At 35.5% G+C, this 14,333-nt stretch overlaps 1 protein-coding gene across 2 annotated transcripts in view; it reads left to right on the top strand.

Annotated features, from left to right (window-relative positions):
* Positions 1-14,035, top strand: part of LOC110384332 (uncharacterized protein) — a 31,915-nt gene extending 17,880 nt beyond the window's left edge. For both annotated transcript variants that reach the window (XM_021345569.3, XM_021345568.3), the window contains 10 exons: positions 630-819; positions 1,144-1,468; positions 1,905-2,046; positions 2,441-2,637; positions 7,523-7,680; positions 11,134-11,302; positions 11,956-12,056; positions 12,388-12,543; positions 12,971-13,156; positions 13,568-14,035. In XM_021345569.3, the coding sequence (XP_021201244.3) occupies positions 630-819; positions 1,144-1,468; positions 1,905-2,046; positions 2,441-2,637; positions 7,523-7,680; positions 11,134-11,302; positions 11,956-12,056; positions 12,388-12,543; positions 12,971-13,156; positions 13,568-13,726 (1,783 nt within the window). In that variant the 3' untranslated portion in view covers positions 13,727-14,035. The remainder of the gene's footprint in view (positions 1-629; positions 820-1,143; positions 1,469-1,904; positions 2,047-2,440; positions 2,638-7,522; positions 7,681-11,133; positions 11,303-11,955; positions 12,057-12,387; positions 12,544-12,970; positions 13,157-13,567) is intronic.
* Positions 14,036-14,333: the final 298 nt, after the last annotated feature.

The raw sequence follows: 14,333 nt of genomic DNA, 5'->3' as shown, positions 1-14,333 counted from the left end.
GATAGGTACTTAACAAAATTGGTTCCATAACTGTGGATATCTATACCCTATCTCTCTATCCATGTAAACAATATCTATCCAATCGCAATACATTGGATAGATTGCATCCTAGTTGACAGAAATCAGCAGAAGCTTGTGTTCTTTTGTGTTTATTATATTCAAAATCGTACAATGTATGAACCCTACTTCAAACGGATATGAAATTACGATGATTAATGATTGGTATACCTAGAGGTAAAGCCGAGATATGATAGTATTACCGAATATACACGATTGCATCGATATTCAGATCGACCTTTACTTTATTGCACTTGCACTGGAATTCCCTAATCAACTTGATACTAAAGTGAATATGATAAAAATAGCTTAAGATTAGATTTTATCTGGTTACTACCCGGAACGCTGTACACCTACAGGTACTTACTACGGATTTATATATCGTTATGTTGAGAATAAAGATTGAAGGATAATATACGTAGCGCTCATGTCAATATTTAATCTCTAATCGCTCATCAATGAATATCGAAATCCAAAGATAGTCCTCAGTAGTAAGCAGTCCCTATTTATCTGAAGTAAAAATCAGTATGCAAATGGATAAACCTTTTATAACCTTACTTTTTCTTTCTCAGAACCTCAGGAATGGAAGGCAGTATAACAGTGAACGGCATGGAGCGAAACCTCTCGAGTTTCCGCAAGCTGTCCTGCTATATCATGCAGGATAACCAGTTGCATGGAAACCTTACCGTTGAGGAGGCCATGGCTGTAGCCACTGCGTTGAAGCTGCCCAGTGCTACCACCAGCGCTGATAAGGAGGAAGTGGTGAGTTGAAAATGCTGGTTTCCTTATAGGGATGTATTTCTTCTTTGCATTGTTGATATCTCCTTTCCCTTTGTAACGAAAGCAATGAACGCTGAAAAATAATGTAAACCTCGTAGACTAAGCAGTTAGCTTGTTAGTTCTGAGTATCAAAATGAGATTTCAGAGAAATTACGAACAGCTTTAAAATCTTAATAACTTTGATCAGATAGTGAACATCCTCCAAGCACTAGTAGAAAAAACTCTCAATACCTTCACTGTTTAAATTAACGATCACACTTAATTATGGGTTTCAAAAGCATTACTACAAAAGAACCATTCTTCCAGATCCAAGAAATTCTCGAAACTCTCGGCCTTTCGGAGCACCACAAGACAATGACATCCAACCTCTCCGGAGGTCAAAAGAAACGTCTTTCAATCGCCTTGGAGCTCGTCAACAATCCCCCTATTATGTTCTTCGACGAGCCAACCTCAGGCTTGGACAGTTCCTCTTGTTTCCAATGTATATCGTTGCTGAAGACCTTGGCGAGGGGGGGTAGGACCATCATCTGTACTATTCATCAGCCGTCCGCTAGATTGTTTGAAATGTTCGACCATTTGTACACGTTGGCTGACGGCCAGTGTGTCTACCAAGGCAGTACTGGACGACTTGGTAAGTTCTTCTATTAAATCTAGTTATTATTATTGTACTGTTTCAGCTTTTGTATTACGGATAAGTAGCATTTAATAAAACGTTATTTTAAGTTGCATTAACTATAACGATAAACAAACCATAACCTATGCAAAATTGCTGCTCATTGGTCTAATCGCCGATTTGACAACTGACAATGGCTCGGTTATCGTTGTAGTCAAATGATGCAACTCACAATACGTTTTCCTACTTCACAAAAGTTTTTTCTTTGAATACTCACTCCACTTGAATACTTTGAATTGGAGTACTCATCTATTCCGCATTTTTGCCGCAACCGAAATTGAATGAATTCATTCAGCAAAACCAGTGATGCATTCAGCAAAACCTTTGGAAAGCTCCTAATTTATCCCAAAGACCTCTAAATTTTCTAAAATCAGCATTTTTTTTGTATCTACAGTTGAATGGCTCGGCAGCTTAAGCCTGCAGTGTCCATCATACCACAACCCTGCGTCCTTCATCATTGAGGTCTCGTGCGGCGAGTATGGAGACAACACCGGCAAGTTGGTGCGTGCTATCGACAACGGCAAAAATGATATCAGGTGAGGGAAACAATCTTAATGTTTGAGAAAAAAAGTTTTTTCAGATGGCACATGCTAAAACTTAACACTACTAAAACTTACGCTAAAAGCGTGGGTACCTATTTTTAAATTCGACGAATAAAATGTGCACAAGGAAAAATTACAGAAGTTCGTTGAAATTACATGTTAGTCGTTTTGTAAACTGTTATTAAATTCAATTGACGCATTTTGAAACAACATGTTTTGTCACTCTGTAATCCTATGTTGCGTCAATTTCTGCACTTCTGCAAGAATGCAATACCTGTGCATTAAAAATTATCCGTGGTTCCTTTACTCAACTGTAGCGATGTTGTAGAAATCCTTTCACCTTACATCACCAACAGGCAACTATTCCTAATACAAAATTTCCTTCCAGAAATGGCATGCCGTTCCCAGACAGCAAAGTGCCCGACTACAACAACAAGAAAGCTATGGAGGAATCTTTGAACAAGGAATGGAACAAGAACGACTTATCCCAAGTGCAGGAGAAGTTCCGCGATGGCAACAACACCAATGGCAATGGCAATCTACAGAATGGAATACTGCAGTTTGCTGCTAGCGAAATTGCTAAAGGTAAGTTGACTTGGTGTTTGAAACTTAACAAATGTATCTTTTAAAATTGGGTTTTATGTTGTTTGCGCTTTAGACCACGGACAATATTTTATGAATTTTCACGCTTAAGTTTTAAAGCAAACAGTTGTTTTAAGCCGACCCCAACATAGTTGGGAAAAAGGCTCGAAGTATGTTGAGTTGTTTTAAGACAAACGGACATTCATGTTGACGGTGAACTTAGGCTTTAGCTGTTTCCCAATTCCAAACAGAATTTCGCACATCCATATGGAATATAGCGTATATTACTCGGAGATAATTAGAATGTAAATTAAGTGAATCCAGTCGTTTTCTATTTAGATCAAACAAAAATGTATAAAAATCATCTTTATAAAATTGAAATTTATAGATGTGTATGATCAGTTATATCAGATATTTAATCATGCAATTCTTAACACCATTCTTGAATTCACGGGTAAAAGGGTATCTGTCAGACACATAAACATAGATAGAGGCCTCGACATAGATTGTGACGTCACCTTTATATAAATATTAAATACTTCCGGATGGCTTCCATATATACAGAGTGAATTAATTATTTCCTTCGCGTCTTACATAATAAATACCTAATCATTTATTTAGATGGTTTGTTTCCAAGTAGCCGGTTTTGGGAACTAGTTATTGGTCCTTTGTGACAAAATAAACCTTGCAAAAAAAGTAGGTTACACCCCAGAAAATATTTTTCTATCTTAGTGGTTACTATAGAATTACGATAACATTAATATTGGTACATAGTATATTTTGTTACAATGATTTGAACAAAACAACCAGCAGTAGTATTAGGTATATTGAGTTGTATTCTTCTTAAAGCTTAAACCTGTACTAAGGACTTAAAAATCTCCAAATAAATTGTACCTATAGCAATAAGGTCCTCAGCCAAAAATATAGGCCAACAACCAGTTTTTCACACAAGGTTAACACAAGGACACGTTTTCAACAACAGCATATGACCTTCACAGATATCGAAATTAAAATCCTCGTAATCTAGATACTAGTGATTACTCATATATTAATATAGAAAGGCTTATCTAGCAGATAACCTTATTTCACGTGTTATAACTAATGTAAAAGTGTCATATATGGTACATTTGTATGATAAAGTTATGCATGCGTGTCTGATTGATAGCAGAGATCAGAGGTAACTATGCATCCTGTTTGTCGCGACTGATAGCAATGATTAGAATACTTTCAAGACCGTTTGAAAATGTAGGGGAGGGGAGTTCTTTTAAAGGAGATATTATTTTAGTTTGGACAATCCGAAACATATTGTTTTGTATCGAAAACATGCAGACATCCCGCGGTTTCTTTCGCCTCCCGTGGGAACTACTGCCAGTAACCAGATAAAATATAGCCTATGCTACTGGGGATAATGTAGGCTCCCAACAGTGGAAGGTTTTTTTAAATCGGTTCAGTAGATTCGGTGCCTTTAGTATAGTAGTGCCTATAAATAAAAGATATGCAGTAAAGGATTCTTGCAAATTAAAATTGACGTTACATACAATTGTTTAGTTGCTGTATTTTTCACAATAATTGTGTGTGAAAAACAATTGAAGTTTTAATTAAAAACATGTTTACGATTTACATTATCACGTATAATGATAAACGTTCCCGCTAAAGACGGAAGTTATGCGTAGAGTTTAGTCTATAGGAAGTATTATGGAGTACAGTCGGCTTCGGACATAGTTATTCATAGACAACAATATTCATAGATAAAAAATATGGAAATTTCCCAGAATGGAAATGTCCTTCGTTCATGAAATTATATTTTAACCACTTTTTCACATAATTCGCATTTAAAGTATTAAAATCATAATAAATATTTATCTTTTACATGTAATCTGCATAATATTCAATTTATTACAAGTCCTGAAATTCTTCGTGTTCTTACCGACGATCAAAAAGAGGATTAGTTCTGATAATAACATATATATACCTATATAACTATATACTCACAATAAAAGAAAGTGTATAATCCGGATACTTCAATTGTAACTGATGGCGGGTCCTGACAATCTACAATGTCTTTACCACAGAGAAACAAAATACTTGAGGAAACCCCTTGACCTAAGCGACTTATGGCATCTCCGCCCATCTTTCCTTCCTCCGTTGTTCCTTTAGCTATACATACTTTTGAGGCCGACTGTACCCATATGCGGACGGATACTCCAACAGTTACACAAGTCCAACCGCACATTGATAACAGTCCATACTACATCACATGAACTTTGTTCGCCGATAAACTGACGCCTGTGTAATTAGTTTTCATTATCATTAACTAACCGTTAGATTTCCATGCAAGTCTAGAAACTGCATCTTTAAGTGCGGAATCCGTTGCTTAAATTCTATCTCTGATCGCAAATTAACGATAGATAGGTTTTAAAAATTCAACGTTAGACGGTGTAGTTGAATCAATTTAGTAATTAAACCATTTTTGTAGTATTTGATTTGAGGTAATTTATAACAGGTAAAAGGCACACAATAAATAAAATTGTTGGTTAGCTACATCGGTATATTCTTAGTATATTATTTTAAAAAGAAAAGGCATACGCCTTGATATGAACATACAAGACAAATCCTGGACAAAGGCTTCTCCCAAGGTTCGCCATTTTGGTCGATTCTTCTTTATTAATCCTTTGTCCAGCAGTAGACGTTTTTCGGCTGACATGACGAGGCTCGCTAAATTTGAATGATAGTAGATTACCCATTTTAACAAAAATGCGGTGAAATTTAAACGTTATCATATATACTCATTTCATAATAAGATTTTACGGAAATGCCTCTAACGATGCCAATGTCCAAGGCTGCAATGACGGAATAAGCGTCAAAAATTAGCTAGATATTTATAATAACTTTATAATTTATCGCCAAAATTTATTGCCAAAATCTCCTCCTTTTATAATTTGTAACAGAATATAATTATTCTAAGATAGCTCTTTTTTATATTATATAACAAAAATAAAGTAGGTATTTCTTTAAAAGTATAAATCTCAAGTTCACCGACAACTGCAACGTTAGTTTTCTTAAAATAACTGTTTATTATGATTTTTCACGTTCAATTTTCAAAATAAACTACTGTTTTTAGAAAAACGGATCTTCATCAATGTTCTCGGTGTACTTGGGCCTAAATTAATAAAATAACACATTCAAAAAACACTTTATTTTTATACATATAATAATTTCGTATATTTAAGTAATTATATAACTTTACTGTATGGGGAAATATTTCTGACAGAAAACAATTTGCAGAAATTATGTTCTTTAGGTACTCGTACCGTGACTAATTCTACCTCCGTTATTTATATTAGTCATCCTAGTGTTACAGAGGTATTGTTATAATAATATTTATTGAAGTTACGATAAAAACTAAAATACCATATGATTGTACATAGATCGTTTGATAAAACTCACTGTAGTAAAATTGTTACATAAAACACCTGTTGTAAGTTTATCTTGAAATGATTACTCAGACGTTTGCAAATAGATTCGCTTAGCAATAGAGTTGATTTTTATATCGGTGACAATTGGTTAACATTAGATAAGTGTTAGGGCCCATAGTGAAGCTTTATTGAATAGAATGGAACGCTGACTAAATAACACTTGGATCAGTTTTGAGTTTTGTAGTTATCATGCTAGAGATTAAGTAAGTAGTTTGATCCATTGGTTAACCATCATTTTGAGGAATCCTGGACTTAATGGAATTCTTATATTACCAATTCGCCTTGATCCAGCGTGGCAATTAGAGCGTTTTCCTTCTCTGTATGAGAAGACTGCTCTGGGTTGCAGTGTCATGATGATGATAATGATGCCGATTAGTCAAAAAAACGCATTGCAGATTCTTATAAGTGATGGAGATTGCTTTCAAAAACGACTCATTTGCAGTATTTTTTTAAATAAAAAGGTCTTTATTTACCTCCATAGCTTTTGCCCACATTCAAACCTCGCCTTGTACATTATCCTTATTAAATTGCACACTCGTGTTAATACATTAATGGCTGTATCTACGTGCTCACGTGATAACATCATGGCCGCCTTGACATTTGACCCGCCGTGTTGTCTCTGCTCGTATTCATGAAGGTTATAATAGTTTCCTTGTTTCTCCCTTTATATATGGAGTTCAGTAATTAGGAGAATTGAACTTTATCGTTTAGTAGGGGAAACGCAGAAATTATTGCCTGATAACGAGGTTGCGTAATTGCGAGTTTGATTAATCATTTACTATTAAAATTGTTGGTTTTCATGTTAATGAATTATGCAATTTATAAAGCTGTTAAAATTTAAAAAAATGAGTGATAAATTTTATTCCCACTAACTGGATTTTACATGGTTTAACTGCCTCTCTGAAGTGAACTCTGTCTAGTTTCTAAGTAAAGATATTATAAGCAATTTAATTTACGTAATGTAAGTTTTTTGCCTTTATTATGTTAGGATCAAAGTCAAAGAAAACATTTTTTTTATTTAAAGTACGTCAGAAACTAGTTTTTCTTCTATTATGTTATTAAATGGATCGACAGGGATCGACGTTAAACATGATTTCTTCACAAAAGCATATTAGCAGTCCACATTTCTGAAAAATATTTTACTTTCATTTTAGTTTAGATAACAATACCTAGATATGTAATTTTGAGCATTTTACATCCAGTCAAGACTTGAAGCCGTGGGATCGACACGGTTTGCAAAGAATTCAGTATCAGTCTAAATTCTTCATCAATCTAGCCTTTTGGCAACCATGTTGGGGTCGGCTTACAGTCTCTAATAAAGCTGAGTACCACAGTTTTACATGGAGTGACTGCCTATCTTACCTCCACAACACATTATCATCCTAAGTCATAACTTGTAATCTTGTCTCCAGGTGACCCGCTAGTAGTACAAATGGACACAGAGAAACAGGACAACGTGGAAGTGGCTCTCTTAGGTGGCGAAGGTTCACCCAGACGGTATGCCACCTCTGAACTCACGCAGTTCTGGGTCGTACTCAAGAGGACTTTGCTTTTCAGTAGAAGAGATTGGGTAAGTTTTGAATTTGAACGATAATAATCATGAATCTAAACTAACGTTACTAGAAGAAAAATGATTGTTTGTACCTTAAAGGCTCCGCAACTATTGAACAGATATGAAATTCTTTTACCTACTGTTGGTAAGCTATACTATCCCCGGGTGACACGGCTATTTTCAAATCAGCATATTACTGAGAAATGGCAATCGTTGCTACATTAAAGCTGTAAAAAGGGCAATAAAAAGGCACTAAAGAATACTGATGGCCCGCTAAAAGAAACTAACTAACACATACTTGTTACGAGAACCCCAAAACATACGTTTATTACTCTGCTGGTACTAAGTAGTATAGTTGGTGATAAATGCGTGTATCTACGCAAAAATTCACCGCAATAGATCGACATTACAATGGAATCATAATAACGTCAGACAATAAAAACAATTACTTAACTAACGTCTGTGACAAAGATTTATTAAATTTATGCGTATAAAGTAACGCTTGACGGTATTAATGTAACTTCTTGATGTGTATTTTTTTAAAATAAAATATTTGGCGTGATCTTATCATTCAGTAAAATAATATACCTCATAGTATAGTAATGTTTGATGCATTTATTGAACTCGGAAATTTTAATTCTTTCAACCCGATATTATACTTTTCAATGCAAAATATGTATGAAACATTGAACTGTAAGAACTATGATACAAGTACTTTTTCTATATCTTAAAGTATATTAGGGTCAGGGCCGCGCCGACCCCCGGCAGCGCCTGTGTGCGAAACCTATGAAGCGCCTCTTTTTTAACGAATCATCATAAAACGAATTTAATTTTTGAATGAATATTTTTAATTGTTAAATTTGACTGAAATAAATGTTCTCCAGTCAGCGGCGGCCCTAGCCATTGCGAGGCTACGTGCGGCAGGTCTATGCGAGGCCCTTTGTTCTACGTGAAAAGTCTGTTGTGAGCTAGGAGTTATTTTCTTGTTAATAAAAGGACTTACAAGCGGCGCTACCTTCTAGGTTCGGCTAAAAAAGGATTGAAAAAAGAAAAGAAGTGGAAAATAAAGCAGAGCGTAGCGAGCGCGAAAATTTTTGAGTTTTGGGACTTTGGGTTTTAGAATGAACGGTAGGCACTGACAAGTGAACAGCCGCGAGCGTAGCGAGCGCGAATTTTTAAAAATTGTTTGTTAAAGCTAAGCGTCCACTTGTCGGTATCGTACGCAACGGACGTATCGCACGCAACGGATCGTAGTATTATTTATATAGAAACTCAAACAAGTGCGTCCACCTGTCCGCATCGTACGCATCGCTTTCTACCTAATTTTTTATAAGTTTTAATTTAGACAATATATAAACAATTTGACAGCTGTATGCCCTAACATTACAATAGCATTACGAATTATGCTAACTATGCCAGTTACAGTAGCAAGCGCGGAAAGGTCCTTTTCTAAACTAAAACTTATAAAATATTACCTGCGCTCTACAATGAGTCAGGAAAGATGAACTAATTTAGCAACAATATCCATAGAGGAGGCCATACTACTAGTATTACACACACTTTCAATCAAATGATTGTTCATTTGTTTTGTTTTACCTTAGCTATCTCGTTCGTTAAAATCGAGGAATACCCGTGATCGCATCGGGCTGCGTTCAGAAACTCACTCATACTCATACAAACTCAGCGCCTCTACGGTTTTAAATAACTAGTACTTTTTCCCTGGTTCAAAGAACTGCCGCCGTTTTAACGTTGAGCTCGTAAGGAATGTAAACTAAAACCCTAAACGTAAAATGAAACCATAAACGTGAATAATAATAAACATTAAATATTGAGAGACTTGTTCAATAAGCGTTATAGATGTTTTGTAGTTTACAAGGCCTATGTTGCGCCTATTGTACCTACTTGTCGATACTCCACTACAAAAAACAATCATATAGGTAACAAAAATAATTTAGGTGGCAGTGGCGGCGCGGCGCCCCTATTGTCTTGGCGCCTGTGTGCGCCGCACACTTCGCACACAGGGGCGGCGCGGCCCTGGGGTATCAAACTAGAACCAGTTGATATTCTCATAGTAGCGTGAGATTAGTGTATTGTGACAAAGAATTGTGATAGAATCACTTACGATTAGATAAACAGATATAATACCAGATAAATGGAGCAGTTTAGATGACACACGTGAGTCACTAATATTAGTTCCCAAAATATTATACTTACTGTTAAGTGGCTTAGTTTGACGATTGATAAGTGATAATGTTTTGTTAGATACAAGATGAGTAATGATGTATCACAGGTGTCCCTATGTGTCATAGGATCTCGTTTCAAAAGTTTAGCTTATAAAGTAATTGAATATATGGAATATATCTATTGGCAATATGACCAGTTTGTCGATAATTTAGAATTGGGATCAAATCTTTAATTGATTTTCCGCGCCAAGTAGAAAACACTTTCCGTCGGATAAAATATAGCATGTTATCTGGGAACAGTGCAGGTTCGCAACAATGAAAGAACTTTTTAAATGGGTTCAGTAGTTGCGGAGCCTTTAACCAACACAAAAAAATTTCCTGCGTGTCCAAGAAACAATTATTTTGTTCATGTTATTAGGTAATATCTGTCTGATGTTGCTGCTTAATAGTTATTAATTTACCAAATGACGTCTTTGCTTGCGCCATCAATTCCTAGGGCTGGGTATAACCGTTATTTTACATACGACAGTAAAATATTATTTCTTCATTTATTGTCAAGTCTATCTGCTTAAAATTCATTTTTTGTCTATTTACGTATTTGTCTAACACCGTTAGCAGTTTTTGTTAAAAGTTTCAAAATAACCATGTTAGGGAATTCAAGAAAAAAATGCGTGGTTCGGCCATCGACCGTGTCTGTATGAATATGTACAAAGTAACAGGTTTTTATACGGCATTCAAGATTTTAACATAAGGAAAAATACTGCCAGTGTTCTTTCTCACAATGATGCTTTTGTCATCAATACGTTAATTGATTTATTTAGGCTATATTTGTCTTTTAAGTCGGACAAACTTTAACCAGGTTATGCTTAGTGCTAGAATGTAGATTGACATTTGATATTCAAGGTCTGATTATCACACCTAGACTTGAGTAGATAGTCTAAAATGAAAGTGTTGTAAGTCGAAACCTGGTGTGAAAAAGTAAAATGGTATATCTTTACTAGGTGCATAATATAAGTAAGTTACTGCTACTTCTTTAGGTACTCAAGTCACTTCAAATGTATGTGATATGATACACTGCTCGCAATAGAGACACTTTTAAGTTCAACTTTTGATACAGTTCTTGCCAAATAACGTTGCCTTTCTCTTATTTGTTCTACACTTGTCTAAAGTTAGCTTCTATTTACTTCTACTGTGTGCTATTTCAAAGAAGCAATTAATGTTTGGCGACTACACTCTTAATAACGATACTGTCCATTATATGCTAATCATTGTACACCTCTCCCCACAGACTCTGATGTACCTCCGTCTGTTCGCGCACATTCTCGTCGGCTTCCTGATCGGTGCACTGTACTACGACATCGGCGATGATGGCTCCAAAGTGCTGTCTAACCTCGGATTCTTGTTCTTCAATATGCTGTTCCTTATGTACACGTCCATGACAATCACTATTCTTAGTTGTGAGTATATATTTTTTAAATATAATATTAATTTTCATGGGCACGCAGAACATGCCTTAACACTCAAGTTAGGCATAAAAATATAGAATCTATAGCAAGTCAACCTCATTCAAATTCATATATAAAATCTTCCAAATTCTTCTCCTATAATACAAGTGCCTATTCAAGCGTAATTTCTATTTTTGATGTTCAATTATATTATTTTTATTAAAAAGTTAGAAATCCTTAGAAATATTTTCTTAACCACATTTTTTATTGCTAACTTTGTCTTAAATGTGCGAAACAGGTTATGTGTCCCATTACCTCAAAAATTAACTACATAATTATTTCCTTATGTTTTAATTGCTATGTCAAAGGCTATTTCATAACTCGAAAATGTGCACAAAAACTAGTGCCAGTAACCAGTATTATCAATGGAATTGAATATGAATTAGCTTTATATAATATCTAAAAGTATATACAATTTTGAGCCCTAATTTACATGTAAATAAAGCTGTAATTCCTACTTACCATCCTCATACCTACTTGCTTAAAACTTTAGTAATATCTAGGTGTGTTCACTCAATTTTAAACTTTAAAATGTAGGTAATAAAGCTGAAATTAATTTTGTTTATAATGTTTGATGTTTAATGGATTATTTTTATTTTTTTCAGTTCCTCTCGAGATGCCTGTGCTGGTCAAAGAACACTTCAATCGATGGTACTCGCTGCGGTCGTATTATCTCGCTATCACAGTGTCTGATATACCTTTCCAGGTAATTGACTGATTTTCTTATTATTACTTATTCATAAAGGATGTAAGAGAAGGTATTGTGGCTGTAGGAGTTTTAAGTAAGGACTAATGGCTGGATATTGGAATGCCACACAATTTTAAAGACTGCTCAAATACTTTTAGGTAGAAATGAACTATTTAAAGGAAAGTAAAATAAAAAATAGAGTCGTATTGTTAGACTGCATTAGCCCTTATAATGCTACATCTAATTATAAGCTATATTTTTAAAAGTGTCTTAAAATCCAACCAGTATCTCTTGAATAAAAGAAGAACAAACATTTGCAATACTTATATTTTTTTCTGTTGTTTTCCAGGCGATATTCTGCGTGATCTACGTAGTGATAGTATACCTGCTGACGTCACAGCCGCCGGTGTGGTTCCGGTTCGCGATGTTCCTGTCGTCGTGTCTGCTCATCTCCTTCGTGGCGCAGAGCGTCGGTCTTGTTGTTGGCGCTGCTATGAATGTTCAGGTTAGTTTCTATGATGATTGTATTATAGTGGCTATTGTCAGCTATTAAATTCGTGTTCCGTGGGAACTACTTATAACCTTCCTGGATAAATGGACTGTGTAACGCTGTAAAAAATTTTCAAATCGGTACAGTACGCCCTAAGTAGAATGTTCGGCTTTATAATATTAGCTTCATAGTATTATGAACCATTGCTGTGTCATTAATGTCTCGAGGAACTAGTTCCTGCACGTGGTTTAAAAGAAGCCTAAATCAGCCCAAAAAGTTAATTTGAAATATAAGCTACATTTAATGCCAAGTTTTATCAAAAGCCGATGCAGTTCTTGCGTGAAAGAGTAACTTTCGTGTTTGTAACATTGGTACCATTTAATTTTATTATTTTTTATCATTATTTATACATTTAATCTTATTTCTATTTTCCCTTTTCCAGAACGGCGTATTCTTAGCCCCCGTAATGTCGGTCCCGTTCCTGCTGTTCAGCGGTTTCTTCGTGTCGTTCAACGCGATCCCGGTGTACCTGCGCTGGATCACGTACCTGTCGTACATCCGCTACGGGTTCGAGGGCACTGCGCTCGCTACTTACTCCTTTGATAGGCCTAAGCTGAAGTGTCATCAGGTAAGAATACTCATTTTGGATAGTTAAATCTGACTGATTGGACCTTTACTATAAATTCTGAAAATCCAACCCAATCTTTCACTGTGTGGGAGGCCTGTGCCCAGCAAAAGCAAAAAAAAAAATGAATTAATAAGGCTATATTAGTTTTGACTAAGTGGGTTGCACCAACCAAATCCATAACCAGTTATGAAGTTGTCTCTCATTGGTCAAATCGTCAATTTGGCGGCCGGATATGGTTAAGTTTTCGTTAAAGTTAAATGGGCCCTTACGCCCAAGTTCCAAGTTAGTCAAAATTGAAAACTCATAGTTAAAAGGTGTTTTAAGAAGAGTTCGGTCATCTTGTACCTGCATAGTTTCCAGACGCGACACTAAGGCGAATGATGTATTAATACGAATCCTTTTCTATTCCAGACCTACTGCCACTTCAAGAACCCAGAAACGACACTGGAAGAGCTCGACATGTTGAATGCAGACTTCACCCTCGACATCGCGGCCTTATGTCTCATCTTCCTCGTCCTACGTATCTCCGCCTTCCTCTTCCTCCGCTGGAAGCTCAAATCCACCAGATAAGCGACAAACAACCTTATTTCTATACAACTAGGGTAGAAAACCAAACAGCTATTTTAAGTTAGGGTTGTCACTTTGTCCAAAAATGTGATTTGACCGACTTATTGTGGTGGATTGAGTTCTAAAAGCAAGTTTTCAAAGTTGTACTGAATTTTGAATGCCAAAGGTGACTAATTTAAACGTACAACAGAATATTTTCTTTAAAAAATTGCTTTTTAAATGACTCAATCATTTTTTTTTGGTAATCAACAGAAGAGTTGGTATCGACAAAGTTACAATCGCAGTAGTTAGTTTTATTTACGCAGTTATTGTGATAAAAAGATTTTGTATCTATACTTTGAACTCAGGGACTCTGTACATTTCGAATATGTTATGAAAAAATATGGAATCCTGTCATGTGTCAACTGGGACATTTCACGTGAAGCGGACAAGGAAAAAAAAGTGAGGTTCTGAAAATCGACCACATTCGGCCCATTTGTACTTCTAGTAGGTATGAATGTGTACGCAAAATATTTTTTTTGTATAGTGTATATTTACCAAGTTATAGGTTTCAAAAGAATTGTCGTTGATTGGTACTACAATTTTTCGAAAGTAATTTTTCGAATATAAC

Source organism: Helicoverpa armigera, chromosome 13, assembly GCF_030705265.1.
Source record: "Helicoverpa armigera isolate CAAS_96S chromosome 13, ASM3070526v1, whole genome shotgun sequence".
Taxonomy (NCBI): domain Eukaryota; kingdom Metazoa; phylum Arthropoda; class Insecta; order Lepidoptera; family Noctuidae; genus Helicoverpa; species Helicoverpa armigera.
This window is presented reverse-complemented; position numbering and strand designations above follow the sequence as displayed.